Source organism: Sciurus vulgaris, assembly GCF_902686455.1.
Source record: "Sciurus vulgaris genome assembly, chromosome: 18".
Lineage (NCBI taxonomy): Eukaryota > Metazoa > Chordata > Mammalia > Rodentia > Sciuridae > Sciurus > Sciurus vulgaris.
In genome coordinates this window covers 13025635-13043326 of record NC_136479.1, presented here as the reverse complement: position 1 = coordinate 13043326, position 17692 = coordinate 13025635, and the positions used below count along the sequence as shown (strand labels likewise).

At 57.8% G+C, this 17692-nt stretch overlaps 1 protein-coding gene across 3 annotated transcripts in view; it reads right to left on the bottom strand.

Moving 5' to 3' along the window:
* The window catches only part of XYLT1 (xylosyltransferase 1), a 257946-nt gene that overhangs the window by 171409 nt on the left and 68845 nt on the right, over positions 1–17692 (bottom strand). For 2 of the 3 annotated variants that reach the window (XM_079120850.1, XM_079120852.1), the window contains exon 2: positions 6108–6146. The exons of the other annotated variant lie outside the window; for it this stretch is intronic. In XM_079120850.1, the coding sequence (XP_078976976.1) occupies positions 6108–6146 (39 nt within the window). The remainder of the gene's footprint in view (positions 1–6107; positions 6147–17692) is intronic. 3 annotated transcript variants of the gene reach the window in all.

Here is a 17692-nt window from a genome sequence, read left to right as displayed (position 1 = left end):
TGTGGATTCTTATCCACAGCTGTCCTGCGGGGCTGACACCACGACACCTGGGGTCACAGGCGGGCCTACCATGTGCAGTGGCCCCCGCCGTGCAAACACATGCTGGGTGGGGGGGGGTCACTGCTAACAGGAGCAGTGAGTCCACTCAGACCTGCAGCGTCCGGGGCCAGGTCCACGCCCACCCGGGACCCAGGCGCGGTGACCTCAACCAGACCTATTTTCTGAAATGGGGCATGTGGCCGCGCTTGGGGGAACTTGCCGACTGTAGATCATGCAGCACGTCATTCGGCCTGAGTCACACAGACGAGAAAGGAAATCGTGGCCCCGAGACCACAAAGCCACCTGAGACGGTTCCAGAGCCCGCGAGCAGCACCCTGCCCAGCACGCCGAGGTTCTGCCCAGGCCACAGGCTAGCCGGCCACCCCGGGTCCCCACCAGGGCTAATTAAAGACCTGGCAAATCAGAGCCAGTGGAAAAAATCATGGCAGAGGGAGCTGGCCCATCCCCAAACCAGCCTTGTCTGTCCCCAAAAGGAACAGCTCGTACGGAGGTTGCCCGGCCCAGGGAGGCTCCCTCCCTCTGCCCGCTCAGCCGACGCTGGCACAGGAAGAATTAACGGGCTGGAGACTCAGGTATGAGCCATTCGGGGTTCCCTGACTGCTCCACAAAGCACTCTCTACGGAGGAGAAGGTTAATCGAAGCCCAGAGCGGGAAGAGAGGCAAGGAGATGGCTACGGCTCTCATCCCGGGGGCCGGAAGAGCTTCCAGAGAAAGAGGTTTGCAGAAGAGGCTGCAGCCTGCCCGGAAAGAGACCCTGGGCAAAACCAAGGGGCTCGGAAGGCCCGCTGCAGCAGCCCGGAGCCCGCCCGTGTCCCGGGGCCTCGGCAGCAGCTGCGTTCTTTAGTTTTATTTATTTTTGTGTTTTTGCAGAGCTGGGGATAGACCCCAGGGTCCACTGTGCGGCAGGCCAGTGCTCACCACTGAGCCAGACAGCCCCAGCCCTGGTGGAGTATTTCTAAAAATTTTTGACTCTTCATCTTCTCTGCACTATGGCGACAGAAAACTCTCAGGAAACCGTCTCTTCTGACAAGATTGCGTCTACGTCCATGGTGGTCTCCTGTGTGTGTCTTGGTCACCACAGCAGGGACATGCTGGGCATGCAGGTGTCCTGGCCGGAGCCCGCAGACTGGGTGAGACCTTCACCTGAGAGGGTGGCCTTTGAACATAAACGGGAGACTACCGGGGAAGCCACCCCGCGTGGCAGGTGGCGTCTTTAGGAGAGAAGCATCTGCAGAGCTGGGTGTCTCAGCCTTGCTGCTCTCGGTACCCGAGGCTGACAGTTCTCTCTCGGTGGGCGGGGGCTCTCCTGTGCATGGTAGGATATTCAGGATCTCTACCCACTAAGTGCCAGTAGCACCTTGTGTCTCCAAGTTGTGACCGTCAAAAAGATCTCCAGTCAGTCAGAAGGCCCCCTGGCAGCCAAAATCGCCCTGACGGAGAGCTAGTTGACAGTGAAACGCAAGTTCATCTGAGCATCAGGAGGTTGCCAATTAGCGAATGACCACCACCAGCCCCACAGGAGCACAACACCACTAAGATCCGAAGCTGCCGGGCCGGCCCACGTGCTCCCGCTGGACAGTCTCAGGCTGCATGGCCCTGGGTTTAGTCCCTTCTCTTTGGCCTCGGCTATTTCCCTGTACCCTTGCCTGGGAAGGGAATTCCTTAATCACCTTGACGTTAAAATGACACCGAGGTTCAGAAGGACCCTGATAGAGCTGGCACCTTGATGATTTTAAGGAAACTTGGCATTGTTTTTATAGGTACCTGGACATAATATGCAAGAATTTCAGAACAGTACTACTGCCGCCTCTGGGCAAGGTTAGCTGTTCACTGTGCGGGCTCCCAGCTCTGATCTCCTCTCGTGAAACCTCGTGGAAAGAATCTGTTCCACCCTGCCCAGCCTCTCCTATAAACATGCTTTTTTTTTTCCATTTACACATTAATACCTGAAGGTGGGGAATGGATCCTTTGCTCAGCCTGGTCGTGCACACCTGTAATCCCAGGGACTTGAGGCTGAGGCAGGAGGATCACAAGTTGGAGGACAGCCTCAGCAACTTAGCGAGATGCCGTCTCAAGATGAAAAACAAAAAGGGCTGGGATAAAGCATACCTGGATTCAATCCCCAGTATCAAAAGTTAAAAAAGGATCCCTCGCGGCAGGATCTTTCTCTCCCGGTTACCGCACTATCTTTAGCATCTGGCGCGGGGCCTGGCCTCTGCATGGCCCATTAGCTATTTATTGAATAAGCGAGGAGATGAATAGATTTACATGGATATAATTTTTAAAGCATTAATTTCCACTCACATTCAGGACTCCTTCTCCACAACAGCTTGGTCCGCCATCCTCACTGCCCGGCAACGTCTTTAAATACTGCAAATGCCTCTTCCTTCCCCTCTGCCCCCAGTTAGGTGATCAAAGAAATTCAAGTACCTGGTTAGTTTTGAAAAGGGAGCAGACAGTTTTCCTCCCGCTGCCCTCGATCACCGGGTCCTGAGAGGGGGGTTCAGGCAGACTCAGGAGACAACCCAGCTGGCACATCCTGGCTTCTGCAAATGAGTCCCTTCCTTACAGCTCCCCAGGTACCTCCGTGCCTGAGCAGAGGCCAGTAACTAATGGACGGAGATGCTGGGCGTGGGGCAGAGGAGCTGAAGTTAAATGAGGAGAGGGCAGGCCAACTGGCATGATATCCCCCCCCACCAGGAACAATAGTAAAGAGAATCAAATAGGCATTCAGATGGATCAGAATGCCGTCGAGATACAAGGAGGTGTTTCATTTTTGTGTCATGCTAAAATAAAATTTCTATTGGGTCTCATGCCCAAGCCTTTCTACCCACCAGCCTGGTGACAACCTGTGCATCAAAAAAAAAAAAAAAAAAAAACCAAAATCACCACCTGTACCACTCTATCTGCCTATCCATCCATCTATCCATCACCCAGAGCCACCTCTCCCTGAATCCCTAAACACATCTGTGGGTACTTGTGCAGAACATTCTACCATGAATCTTGGGAGCAAACCTCTCTAGCTTTGCCTGAACGTTACCAAATCTTCCTATTAGCCCGGGCAACTTCATTTTCTAGCAAAAGAGAGGCTGAGTAGAGAGATTCTGATGCCATTCGACCCTGAATCAGAGCACGCATCCATGCTTGATCCTCCTGTGTGACCCTGGGCAAGTTACCTAACCTCTCTGAGCCTTACGCTCCTCTCTTGGAAATTACGTATCATAAGAACACTGATGTAAGTGTGGCATTTGAAGACTAGATGGGAAAAGCCAGTTCCTGGCAAAAGAAGAACCTTAGTGGTGGAGATCAGGATACAAACTGACTTCAAACTCCTTCCAGACTTTTGCTGCTGTTGTTATTTCTTCATTTCTAGGTCACCTGGTTCCAGGGTAACCACCATCTGGAGACCAGAAGAGTGTTATCACTGCAGTCAGGGCTTCCTGGGTGCGTGCAGCTCCAAGCTACACGGGAGTGTAGCCCTTGCCGGTGGCCTCGTTCTGTTAATCCGGCTGTTGAGCAGAAATCCCTGCTGATGTTGTTGCAAAGCTCGGCGGTGCCGACGGCAGAGAGCAGCAGAGGGTCCTCTGCACCCCCATCCATCCCCCCAACCCAGAACAGCTGTGCAGGGACAGGTTCATCGAGCCACGGCGAGGACCTCTGCAGAGAACGGGAGAGCGGCCCAGCCCGGTGGCCCGGTGCCCGGGGGAGCCGAGCTGACGCGCAATGTGAGCTCCCACAGGCAGGCCCACCATGGCCCGGGCTCCAGGACGGAGCGGGAGACACGGCCCTGAGTGGCCGAGGGCGGGGGGTGGGGGGGAGCTGGCCCCGGGCTCGGGGCTCACGGGCCACGTGCCATCCGTGAGGCCGGTCGCCCATGCTTGGGCACAGCTGCCATCTTGCCCGTGGCATATGGGAACATTTGGACACTGCTCTCTGCCAGCACCGCTTCCCTGCCCCTCGTGTCTGACCCGCCCGCAGGCAGCTAAACAGGATCCCCTTGCTCACCCCACGACGGGCTGAGGCCCAGCGCGAAGGAAGAGTTGGCCGAGGTCTTTGCCAACAGTTAAGGAAACATTGCCCTGTGGCTGGTTCCAGCGTCTCCTTCGCACTGGAGAATCAGAACTCGGGGCAAGACAGTGATGTCCTTGGGCTCCCCGAAGACACAGGACCAGGTGACACGGATGGCGTTCTGCTGGGACACGCGGAGGCCCTTTCCCCGGGGTGCCACAACGCCGCCACGTGCAGGCCCAAGTCATGGGCTCCGACTGCCCCTGCCCGAGGCTCAGGGTCCTGCCAGGTGTCCGGGGAGGAGGCTGCCGGAGGGTCAAGCTCAGAACCCTCCACGGGCAGCTCCAGCCCAGCCAGCGAGACGGGGTTCCCAGAGTCCCGCACGCGGAGCGCGTCTGCCCCGGGCGCTCCTGAGCCACTGGGTTTCCTTCCGGGGAGCGGCGCTCGCTCCTGGAGCCCACACGGAAGCCGTCCCCTGGTCTGCAGGACGTGCGCCTGTCCCCCAGGCCGGCACACGCCCCCCCCAGAGCACCCGAAGGAACTGGGTCTTCTTCCCATATCTCAGGATTCCCTTGGATGCCGCCCTGTCTAACCAGCGTCTCCACGTGGATTCCACAGCACGCTCCCTGGGACGGCGCTTCCCGCCTCGACTCCACGGGCAGCAGAGCCGGACGGTTCCTGCCTGCGGGGCTGGCCCGGCATGCTGGGGCACAGGGCCGCGTCCCCGGCCTTGAACGGCGACCCCCCGACCCATGCACAAGCAGGTGAGGCCCAAAACATCTGCAGGTGTCACCAAAGAGCTTCCGGGGGCAAAACCAGCTGCTGGCTGAGAGCCGCCAGCTGAGGAGTCTACTTCTGGAAGCAAGTTCAGTTACGGGAAAACGTACTTTAGACTTCTTCCTACGGGTGAAATCCCCACGGCCACGTGATGTGGGGTCCAGGAAGGACAGAGAATGGAAGGATGAGACGGAGGAACTGGGCTTCAACCCCGGGGTGCCTGGTCGTCCCCCGAGCTGACAGACTCCTGTGTGCCAGGGAACAGGAGGACGGACCAGCGGGCGTGTGTCCTCCTCTCCTCACGCCCCCCGGGCAGACCCAGCAGAGACGTGGGGAGAGCCGGGGCCTAAGGAGGAGCATGGGGGACGGCAGGTGGTCTCTGCCAAGCGCTCCAGAAATCCCCAAGGGACAGCTACCCAGCCTCGGGATGTCCACGTAGGTTTCACTACGTCCCACGCTTGCCGAGTGCTCCCCATGGCCCAGGAGAGGGCCCATCCTGACCTTCCTCCTTGGTGCCCTTGAACCAACCCACGGAGCTAAGGAAACGATGGATCTGGAGATGGACCCCCCAGACTTGAGTAGGAAGGACGACGGCCCCTGCCTCTGGACGTCCCTGCAAGGCGGGGGCCACCTCTGTGGCCCTTTCCCAGCTTAGCGATTCAGTGGCCCACCAATGTCCCAGGGCAGGAAGACAGAGCTGGGACTGCGCCCAGGTCAGTGGATGCCGAGATCTGTGCCCGCACCTGCCAAGACGTCCTGTCCCCCCGCAGAGCAGAACACGACGCAGGGCCACGTCCCTGCTTGCTGGGCCCAGGGTCACCTGCCCCCACAGAACATGCAGCCGCCTTCTACACTGCCCCGAGTGGCCCCCCGTGACGCAGATGGCACAGCGTGGGCCTCTGCAAGGCCTGCCCGTCCCAAGACTGCCCAGAGCAGCGTCCCCCTCTTGATGGCTCCTCATTCCCGCCCCACCCCTGACATTTACCTCCTCCTGACAGAGGAAAATCGCCTGTGGTTCTTGCCACCCGCGGGCGCCACATTTAGATTCCAGGACGCGAACGTGCGCACAGGTGTACACGGTCAGCCAGAGCGTGGACACATGCATGTGTGCCCACACCCTGTCTGGGGCCGCAGGACAGCCTTGTGGGCTCGTCTGGTCCTTCTGGACTGTGGGCCCCAGAGGACGCATGCATGTCCCCTGCAGAGCAGGTCCCAGAACGTCTAGGTGGAAATAAGTGACAAGGACTGGGGGAGGTGCTCACCTGGGTCTCCAGGGTGATCAGCGGGCTCGGGTGCGGGTCCTGTGGGAGAGAAGAAAGCGCACATGAACGGGGGTGACTTCCTACCCAGCACCTTTCTCTCTGCTCCTCGCCCGGGGAGGGGCGCCCCTGCCGCAGGGATGTCAGAAGGGCCGGCAGTCGGCCGCCCCCCCACCCCAACACTTCTCCCCACACCCGAGCAAAGGAGGCGGCCCACGTTTGTGCTTCAGGGATGCTAGGCAAAGAGAAAAGAACTGCACCGCCGCCCAGCGACCCAGTGCGTTCGGACCCTCTGTGGGACGGGGAAGGTGGATCCCTAAGAGGATCAGAAATAAACCTCCAAGAACATGCAGGCCCAGGTCAGGGCACGGCCCACAGCTTGGGTCTGATGTTGGAAAGGAAGAGAGAAGTCAGAGAAGGAGCCAGGAACGGAGGCGCGCACTCCGCATTCCCAGGCCCAGGAGGATCCTTTCAGGACAGAGGAGCGTCCATTCTCCCAGTCTCCACAAAGGCCCACCGGCGGGGAGTGCTGGGGGGCAGTGTCCCGGGTCATGGGCGTGACCTCTTGGGGCTGGCGGAGGGACAGAAGGACGGGACTGGGGGCGGGGGGCGGTGTTCAGCCAGGGGTTTCCGAGGAAAACAGGAAACCGCCCGTGAAGGCTATTTCTGCTGGCTCTGAACCCCCATCGGGGGCCACCATTCTGGGAAAACAGCCTTGAGCGGCCACTCACAGAGAAAAGGCCTGTGTGGGGTGCGGGACGGATACCCCGTGTGGGGCTTGGCTCTGTCCCAGCAGTTTCCCAATGCAGGCGTCCAGGAAGCCTTGCCCATGGGCGGGCCCCTGCCCGGGGCCTGGACTGGGCGCAAGGAGGAGGTCAGGGGAACGGGACGCACTCACGCCGGCTCCAGGCCTCTGCTTCCTGACCCACCTCATCGCATCGTTATCATGACGCCTAGTCCGAGGGTGTCAGGGCCAGGACCATGGGCACGGTGAGCTGTGGCCTCAGTTTCCCCGGTGCCGGGCCGCAGTGCAGCTCCCAGCACGGCCCACGGGATGCTTCGAGACGCCGATCCCCACACTCCCAGACTGGACGGTGCTCAGACCCAGGAAAGCCCTAAGGGGAACACTTTGCCCCCGGCCCCCATCTCGGCATCAGGCCACCCAGGAAGCGAAACCCCAGCAACCGGCTCGACCCCTCCCTCCAGCCTCACCAGCTCCTCCCTGGGACCTCGGGGACTTGTGCTGGTGGAACCCAACATTCCCGAGCCACTTCTGCGGGGTGAACGGGCTCAGTAGCTCCCCTTCCTGAACTCCACCAAGCAGTCCCTCTGTCACTCACATGCAGGAGGAGTGGCCCCTACCTGCCCCAGGTCCCCCCCAGGTATTAACCACACAGGACAGGAGCAGTTTCATCCTCAGGTGGCAAGAGGGTCCTCCTGTTGGTGGCCAGCAACCTGCACCAGACCTTGTGCAGGCCACCCCGTGAGAGCATGCAGACTCTGTCCTCCACATCCGTCTGTCCACTCTGAACCGCCGTCTAGATTTTGAACTAAGAAACTGCATCCCAGCCACAAAATTAGCCTCGTTCCCAAAGTCAGATCCTGGCGAGGCACGGCTCAGGGGTGTTGGGTGCCTGCCCAGATTAATTAAGCTGTACTTCACAGCTCATTTGGCTATTGTTTGGGGCTTACGCTTCACTGCTCAGAATCCAAGAACACCAGACTAACCCCGAAGAATCTCACTGCAAAGGAGCTTCCTTGGAAAACCAGGGAAATACCGGTCAACCAGATTGACGAAGCAGCCCTGTCCCCGGACACAAGGCAGCACTGGATGTGGCGTTCCACAGTGAGATGAGAGAGCCCACCGCACGGGTGGTTAGAGGTCCAAGATTATTAAAAAGCTTCGGGAAGTCCAGAGCAAAAGCACTACCTATTGAGCATCTTAATTAACCGGGCAGGAAGAGGATGAGGCGCTCACAGTGGCCAGGACCCTCGCACTGGGGGTCCACCCGCCCAGGAAATCTGGTTCTCCTTCCTCTGCGCACGTCGGAAATGTGAGACTCTCCCTAAAGAGGCTCGGTCCCAAGGATTCCAGGTATGACTGCGGATCTGTGAGGTCTCACTTTCAGCAACATCCTCCTTAATTGGAAAGGCTAACGAAGTGGAACTAGGTCAATGACGCTGGCTGCCTGATCCGTCCAGTCTGTCTAAATTGGGACTCTTTGGTTTACAGTAGAGTAAATTCCCGTCTGTCAGGGGAAGGCTCCTGGAGACCAAAGGGGCATTTGCGACGTGACCGCCTGCTACAGCAGACAGCTTCTGGACTCTTAATGCCAGTGCCAGGGGCCAGGGAGCCACTGTGCCCAGGGATGGGCTCTCTCACCCCATCGCACTGCCAGGAGCACACTGGGGGAGTTGAAGAGGGAACCAGGGAGACCGACCGAGTGGCCCTACCTCTCCACAGCTCCCCAGGGCCACACGCCCCGCTCCCGTGACTTGGCACCCTTTGCACTGTGCTTCCTGTCCCCTTCAGTCTGGGTCTGGTCACTCGACTGGCTCCGTCCCATGGGGCATCAGCAGAATGTGACTCAAGTCGAAGCTTGAAATCGGCTTGACTGGCACCTTTTCTGTTTTTGCCACCACAAGAGCCTGACCCGGGGGGCCTGCTGGTCCAGGGAGGATGACAGCCGCCTGGAGCCTAGCCCGCCTCCATCGGCTGACCTCTCCCACCGTCGGCATGGAGGAAGCACACCCAGTGTTTGGATCCACGGAGTTTGGGGTGATTTGTTCAACAATGTTATTGCGGCAATAACTGAGCAATACACTTTCCAAACACTGCTCTGGCCAGAACCAGAAGGTATTTTCACAAACCCTCAACAATACAAACTCTCCAGCACTGAGTCTGCAAATACATCCCAGAGACTGGACGTAACTGTAACTAACAGCTCTTCTCTACTGGGGACTCCTGGGCACAGGCTGTGTGCTACTGTCTCATTACATCAAGTCAGGGCACACTGGACCGGGATTTTTTTTTTTTTTTTTTTTTGCAGTACAGGGGATCAGATGCAGGGCCTCAGACATGCTAGGCAGGTGCTCTACCACTGAGTCACACCTCCGGCCCTTTTTCAAAAACTTTCATTTTTAGACAAGGTCTTGCTAAGTTGCCCAGGCTGGGCTCAAACTTCCTCCTGCTGCAGCCCCCCGAGTAGCTGGGATTACAGGTGTGCACCCCCACACCCAGATCCTGAGGATCTTGCTCTCCGTGAGTTAACCTTGAGTCCTCTCTGCCAAATGCAGCAGTCTTTCTGAATTAGTCTATTAGATGCCCTTAGGACAACGTAAAAGAGACAATCACTCAGAATCCTTTGCCCAGAGATACAGTTTCCGTTCCTCTGGCTTGTTCTGAACTGCGGTCCTTGGGCACATCACGTGACGACCGTCTAGACTAGTTGATGAATACAGGTGAGTGCTTCTTATCCAAAAGGCTCAAGACCTTCAGAAGGGTTTCTGATTTCAGATTCTTTTCAGATCCTGGAACATTTCCATAGACTTTACAGGATAAGCATCCTTAAACTGAAAATCTGCATTTGTTCAAAATCTGAAACCTTCAAGCATCAACACGACGCTCAAAAATTTTGGATTTCAGAGCATTTCGGACTTCTGGAGGTGGGATGTCCAACCTGTCATCATAACTGACATCTGTTAAGATCCTACTGCATTCCAGGTGCTGGGCAGAGCTTTGGTGCATAGATCACGGTGTTTCCCCGTAACAACCCTAAGAGGTCGGTACTATCCTCATTCCCATTATAGAGATGGAGAAATTGTTGACCAGAGACATTGGGCAGTCTATCAAGGTCACACTGATAGCACTGAAACCCTGGATTCCGTCCTTGAACTTGAGGAAGCTGCTTTGCTGTTTGACAGTAGCTCTGCTGCAGAATTCCGCCCCACCTAGGAGAAAGGGATCTTGCAATACAGACTACGTCTCTCCAAGGGACAAAGACTTACAGAAACAGACGGCGCTGGTACTGGGGATCCTTTCTCGGCATCTGGTCTTTTTTTAAGGTTGTTCACGTGACTGACTGAAATCAGCGCAGGTGTTGTGACTAAAACCAGAACACAGCCACTTTGCCACCATCAGAGGACCGAGTCCATCAGTCCCCCTGCACCGACTCCACATAGCACCATGAGGGAGACAGAAGGGGATTTCAAGTGGCGCTGTGCACACTTATCGTCCCAAAGCACACTGTCCAAGGAACGGGCGGGAGTCTGATCGCAGGTCTTGGAGAAACCAAAGTTCCTGCCCCTCAAGAGTCTTGCTCCTGAGACCGGAGATCCGGGCTCCCATCAGGGCCAAGAGTTAACGTTCACCCACAAAGCAGGGCAGAGGGGCCCGTCCACTGTTGCTCGAGGCGTGCATGGAGCGTTTGGCTCTCTTCTGCGAGGACGTCATGGGGTGCTCGCTCTCAGGCGTGAGCAGTGGCTCTGGGGAGCCAGGCCAATCCTGACTCATGCCTTCTGAGCCTCATCGGCCGTGAGGCCCGTGGACTCAGGACACCCTCTGGCAAGACACTCACAGGAGACACACGGGAGGGCTGGCTCGGGGATCCTGCCCTGCGAGCCGTGTGACAGGGGACAGAACAAGGACGCTTCCACCATCAAGAGACTGCACCTCCTCTGTCACCAAGCAGCAGGCGCAGGGGGAACAGGCTCCCAGAGACTGAAAAGACTGGAAGCCGAGTTTTGATACCAAGCAGACCCTCACGGGCCTGGCAGCAGGCCAGCGAGGGTGGTTCAGAGGAAAGAGGGCAGTCGGGGTCAGCACGGGTTCCAGTCCTGTCACCCCTGCAGCACTGCCAGGGCTGCTGCGGTAACACCCAGGTCGCACGAGAAAACGTGTGTCCTCAAATCCTAGAGGCTGGAAGGCCGAGATCAAGGTGTCCATGGTGTGGGCTCTCAGGGGTTCTCCCTGGCTCCTGGTGGCTCCTTCTCCCTCATCCTTTCAGTGTACGAGCCTCCCCCGTGTCTGGGTCCAGGCGTCCTCTCTTCATGAGAACCCCAGGCCGACTCAGCAGAGCCCCATGACCAAGCCATTCTGACCGAATCACCTCTTTCAAGACCCCAGCCCCACGGGGAGCCCCCTTCTGCGGCCCTGGGCACTCTGGCTTGCACACAGAAACGGGGGTGCCCAGGGCAGCCCACACTGCAAGCTGGCAGGCCCATGACCTCAAACCGCTTGGCTGCTGTGCCCCGAGGGGAGACTCTGGTCTCCACCAGACCCTCCTGTGAGCGACAGAGGACACTACTAGTAATTACGCCAGCCCCTCAGACACCCGCCCGGACTGCGCTCAGCAGAGCAGCGCACACGGCCTCCTGGTCTTGAGATCGCAGGAGGCCAGACACCATCACTCCACAGGGGTGGCGAGGACGCCTGGTTCCTGCCTCAAAGAGAAGCGTCCGCTGCCTAACTCTCCTGTGCTAATGAGGCCAGATCACACCCTCCCACTCCGCCCCACCCCCTTGATGGCCAGCGAGCAAAGGCAGCGGATCCCTCTGGAAGGCCGGCTCGTGCCAAGCGTGTGGGATAGCGGCCACCCTGCCGAGGGAGGGATCGAACTTCCTGTTTTATAGATCAGACAACTGATACGCGTGGACGAGGGCTGGCCCCGCTCAGAAGGGACGGAGCGGAGGCCAGTAAGCAGGTTCGGGAGGTGCTGGAAACCGCTCCGTCAACAACATCCCGGTGTTTCTCAGAGTACGAGCTGACTGAGTCCCAGTCCCCAGGCAAGGGTCCAAGGGATCTGGATTTTCACTCAATTCCCTCGGGCCGTTCTCCTGCACAGGAACCTGACCCTGAAAGTCTCCACCCTACACCATGGTAACCAAGGCTCCTTCCTGGAGAGCCCGCCAGCCGCCAGTGTCTGATGCAGCACGGGGCTCTCAGAAGAGGTCGGTGTTCCTGCTGGGTCCCCAGGACACCTCCCGGCGCCCGCAAGGTGTTTGTTCACACCACCTGACACGGCAGAGTGTCCCTGGGACCCGGGCTGGGCGCCGCGGCTCTCCTCTTGCCAGCGTTCCCTCCCCAGGGATGCGGAGACTCCCACTCACCTCCTTCTACAGGTCTAGGTGCGGCAGCCAGAGGGTCGCACAATGGGGTTTTCTTTCGACGTCCCTGTGGGAGTTCCTAGTGAGCTCCTCTCACGGGGCAGCGGCAGCCAGATGCAGGCTGAACACGTGCCCGGCGGGTGCCCGGGGCGCTGGGGGCTGAGGCCAGCCACACGGAGCTCCCCCAGTGGTCGGAGAAAGGCCCACCCGGAAGGTGACCGCAGGCCAGAACTGCACAGGGCCCGTCTTGCTGGAAAATGGGAACTCCCCTTCCGACAGAGCTCAGGGGAGAACAGGACCCCAGAGCGAGGGCGCGGCCTTCCCGACGCCCAGGAACCTGGGCACGTGCGCTTCGATCCTTTCTCCGGCTGGATTTGTCTCCCTCTCTCCTTTATATGAAAAGTTTTAAACACCTGGAGGTCCCTTTAGTATGTGCCATTCCTTGCACGGTTTGAAGCCCAACCCCAGGAAGGAGCTGTGCAACATCAGCACAAAGCTCAGGCCTCCGGGGCTGCCTCTCAATCGCCCACAGCCTTGGAGACACGAGGAGCCACAGACACACGGAGACTCAGGAATCGTCCCGCTGATCCCAGAGCTTGGTGTTGTATCTTGGAGCACAAACAACGCCCCCAAATCTCAACCACCGTGTCTAACATTTTGTTCTGTACGTGCCTCAAGAGGATTTGTAACTCTCTAAAAAGTACACAGAAGTACAATTCTCTGAACTGCAAGGTGCTGAATATCCCCACCCCAAAAATTAGAGGCTGGAGATCTGAAGTGTCAAGGCAGGTGACCGACTGGTAGGTGGCCACTGCCTTTACTTTGGTCTGTGGTATTGACAACATATTTGAGATCGTTGCCAATGCTTCAAATCCAGGCTATTTCAAGTGCAGAGATCAGGACTTCTCACTTCTCTTTTAAAACCAGAAGATGTAGCAAAACTGGCTATGCAGTCCCGCGTCTGAGTGGCCCTGCCTGGCTGCGGCAAGCAGCTGAATGTGTCACTCCCATACTGAAACCTGACTGAGGTCATTTGGGTGGGTGAATATTGACAAGAGCTCACAGCTGGGCTCCTTGTGAATGAGAGCATTACTGGAAGCCGGCAGTAAGTACTAGCTCATTTAAACATCACGCTACCTCCAGGACGTAGGTATTAATAGTTCCCATTTCATAGGTGGTGACACTGAGGCTCAGAAGAGCAGCAAGGTGCTTGATGTCATCCATCAGTAAGTGGCAGTCAGGACTTGGACCAGAGTGACCCAGCTCCCACAGAAGCACTTTGGGACCACTAAGTGACAGTGATTTTCAGTGGTTCAATCACTTTGGGACTCGCTGAGCCACAGTTCAGTCAATGAACGGGTAGCACAGGAAAGTGATGGGCCCGGAAAGTGCACTGGATGTCCCTAAGGCCAGCTCTTCCTTTTCCCTGCTGTGGGTCTCCGCTGACCGCTGACCGCTGAACTTGTAGTTGATGACGATGATGTTGAGGTGATGAAGACGATGACCACGTCTCGCTGTTACCGTGAGGACGTGCCAGGACGATACTCAGAGTCGGCCTCAGTGCTGGGGCGGAGGAGGAGAGCCGCCACGCAGCTCCTGGGAGGACGATCGCGGGTCCTGCACGACGCCCTACTTCGCACAGCTCGGATGTCTTCCAGACCACGAACGAGACCTGCCGCGGCCGAGAAGGAAGGGGCGCGGCTGACGCCCCCCCGAACCCAGCATCCCCCTCCATCCAGGTGCTGGCTGGACCCCCAGGGCTTCGGAAGGTGGCCACGGGACTGTTCGGACCTTGTCTTCCCGCAGCTGGGAACGCGAGCCATACCTCGGCTCAGCCCCATAGCGCACGTCTCCCGGGCACGGCCTCCAGCGCCTACGGCCTTTGCACCCGATGCTGTGGCCGCCGAGATGGCAAGGGCCACGTGTGCAGCAGACACCATCTGCAATGCCAGAGGCACCCAGCTCTGTTCTACGGCTTCCAGACTACCGGGTATGTTCTCTGCTCCACAAGGACTAGTTCAGATCTGAGCTCCAGAATCTAAGGTCGGAGTGAAAGAGAGGAACGTGGCCGGGTCCGCAGCTTCTTCCCTCTATGGGGCCCAAGGGGACATTAATAAGCAATCGCTTGACCTCAGATCTCAATATGGCCCTCTGAGCAGACACGGCCAATGCATCTGAGCTTCCTGATGAGATGAAGCTTGGCTCCCTCCCTGACCTGACCCCACCCGGCGTTTTCTGGTGGCGCATGGGAATCCAGGAAGGAGCAGCATTTCCTACAGGCTGCGCACAGCTCAGAGCGAAACTCAGTCTGGAACCCAGTGTCCTCTAGCCCCAGTCCTGGGCTCACCCATTTTGCCAAATAAGTCCCTAATGCTTCCCTCTCCCCTTTCCCCTGACAGCCTATTGCCAGGACACCTTCTGGTCAACACGCACTGTATCCCAGCCCTGGGAAAACTGATGCAGGCCTGCCTCACACCTGGACTGCTTCCCAGAGGCCACACACAGCACTGCCGAGGCCATGGGGTGCGGGAGCCGTCCCAGGCGGCCAGGGAGCAGGGGGCCCCGCAGCTCCAGGCCGTCCCTGGGATGGGGCGCCTCCTTCCTAGGCTGGAAGGGAGATGCTGAGACCATGTGGCTGCCAGCTGCGCCTGCAGGGACAGATGTGCTTCCCACACTCAGACTCGGGGTGAAGGCAGAGGGGGGTCCCGGTCCCCAGGGGGCTGCCAACCTCCTCCTACATTTCTTCCTCAGTGACAATGACCATGGGGACAGCTGTCATTGAAGTCCTTATAAGGCACCATGATTAGCAATCGTGGGCATTATTTCAACACATCTTCCCTCCCCCTCACAGAGCGCCGGCCAGGGGCTGGCCGTAAAGTCTGGGAACAGGGATGATTTCTTTTTATGCTTTTGCTATGAACACATTGTGTGTTGACTTGTTTCCAGACTACGGATACCCTGTCCCTAATTTACAGAGGAGGAAACCGAGGCTCAAGGAGTTATAAGACTTGCTCAAAAGCTACGGAGCCAGGCTGTCTATCCTTAACCAAAGCAACCACAGCACTGGGAGGTGGCACGGTTCCATCGACACGCTGCACAGGACATTTTTGGGAGGTGGCACGGTTCCATCGACACGCTGCACAGGACATTTTTTTTTTAAACTAGTCGCCACCAGCAGCTCGGGAGGCTGAGGCAGGAGGATCACAAGTTCTTGGCCAGCCTCAGCAACTTAGTGAGGCCTTAAACAACTCAGCGAGACCCTATCTCTAAATAAAATATTTTAAAAGGCTGGGGATGTGGCTCAGTGGTTAAGTGCCCCCAGGCTCAATTCCCAGTACAAAAAAAGAAAAAAAAAAAAACCAGTTGCCAACATTTTAAATGGCTTCACAATATCCAAATGTATGGCTTTCCTCAAAATGTCAGAAGATCTGACCAGGTGGGCAGGCAGGCCCCCGTGACCATGGCTAGCACTGCTGCCTCCTTCCCCTTGCAGGTGTACGCACATGCTCAGGTGGCTGCAGTTGGTCCTGGTCACCTGGGCTGAGCCCTGGAAGCATCCGAGTCTGCGACCCCTTCATCTGCTGCCCACACACTTGACTGTCCCCTTACAAAAGCGCTTCATGCACCCACGGGAGAGATTCCTAGCACCGTCCCACCCTCAGACCCGTCCCAGGACAAGTTCAGGACCCCAAGACTTGAGAAATAGGAAACCAGCAATCCAGGGACAAGTTCACGGCCAAGCACTGATCCACGCACGCGGGGCTCATCACCTTGTGTGGGGGAGGGGCGGGGGCTGCAGGGGGAGCACAGGAAGAGGTCGGGGCGCCCCCTGCTCCCCGCTTCCTGCCCAGGCCGCCTGCAGCTGCCCGGCTGGCCGGCTGTTTTCCTCCCTGCGCCCTCGGAAGGAAGTACTTGACAGCAGAGTTGGCCCGCGGAGCTGGAAAGCGCGCAGGGAAGCCCCGGAGACAGGAAGATGCGAAGAAAGCAGGGCCGGCCGAGCCCCCGCTAGCCCCTCAACAAGCCCCAGCCGGGGGAAGGGAAGGGGGTCCGGGCACACGGATGCACAATGAGCCCCTTTCATGGGTGAACAGAGGCCTCTCCTCAACTCCGGCTCAATGGCTTTGTGTCTCAAACGACCGATTCCACACCCAGAGCCACATGGGTCGGACCCCGCGCCAAGGTCAGGCCAAAGCCTGAGATCCCCCGGCGGGTTGATAATCAGCACCCAGGAGACGGCCGCTGCGCTAAGTCTCCTTGGGCTAATCCAAAGGCGACAATGATCCTCTTTGATTTCTAAGCTTTTCTGCACTGGGCGGGCGGGGACCCTCGCCCACGTGTGCCAGGCTTGGCACCGCCGCTCGCCCTATTCAGGATGGGAAGCGCTTCTTTCCCAGGAACTTCATTGAGACATCTGTGGGGAGGGGGTGGACAGGATGGGGAAGAACTGGAGACGGGACACGCTAAGGCCAGGGCCCCAGCTGCGCACATTCACCAGGGGGTGGGGACCGCCCCCGACCCAGGCGGCACCCCTGCTCAGCCAGCGCTCTGGGAACAGGATCCATCGCTGAGGGTTTGCAGGGGAAGCACACCCACGGGGGCCAGTGAGTGGCGTGCGGCTCAGACAGCAGCTCGGGCAAGGTTTTTCGAAAACAAAAATAAAATGCTATGCTGGGTTTGGGAGGCTTCACATAAAACTAGAGTCCCGGCATTTCTTTGGCAAAGCGCAAGATCTGACAGCGGGGACCCCGAGAAGCAGCCCACCTGGGGCAGAGGACAAGGGTCCCTCTCAAGGGCACGCGCCCCCAGCGTGCCACGCTGCCTTCGCTTCAGGTGGCCTGCGTGATTGCTGCGGACACGGGGGCTGCTGAGCTCTGGCTTCACAGGTCCCAAGCCCGATGCAAAAGCCAAAGGAGCTGGGCTCAGAGAGGTGCGCCTGTCGCCGGGCCACAGAGCCCACGGCTGACTCCAGAAGAACAAGGAGCACACACCAGGAGCGCCCGGCCACGAGTACTCTGTTCTCACCAGGAGGGTGGGCAGTCCTGTGTGTCCCTCACTCTCCGTGACACAGGGCCACACGCTGGAGGTGTTGTAGGTTCAGTTCCAAAGCAGCACTGTAAAGTAAGCCCACGCAATTTGGGGGGGATTCTAGGGATGGAACCCAGGAGTGCCTGACCACTCCATCACAACCTCCAGTCCTTTTGTTAATTTTTTTTTTTTTTTTTAAGAAAGGATTCTGCTAAGTTGCTGAGGCTGGCCTCAAACCTGCAATCCTCCTGCCTCAGCCTCCCAAGTTGCTGGGATTATAGGTGTGAGCTCCACTGGGTCTGGCTGAGTCATGCAAATTTCAGGTTATGTTTATACTACATTAAGCATGCAACAGCACTGTGTCTGAAAAACAGTGCACATCCCTTACATTTAAAAGTACATTTTTTTTAAATGCTAATGATCATTTGAACCATTAGGAATAAAAAGGTACCAACAGA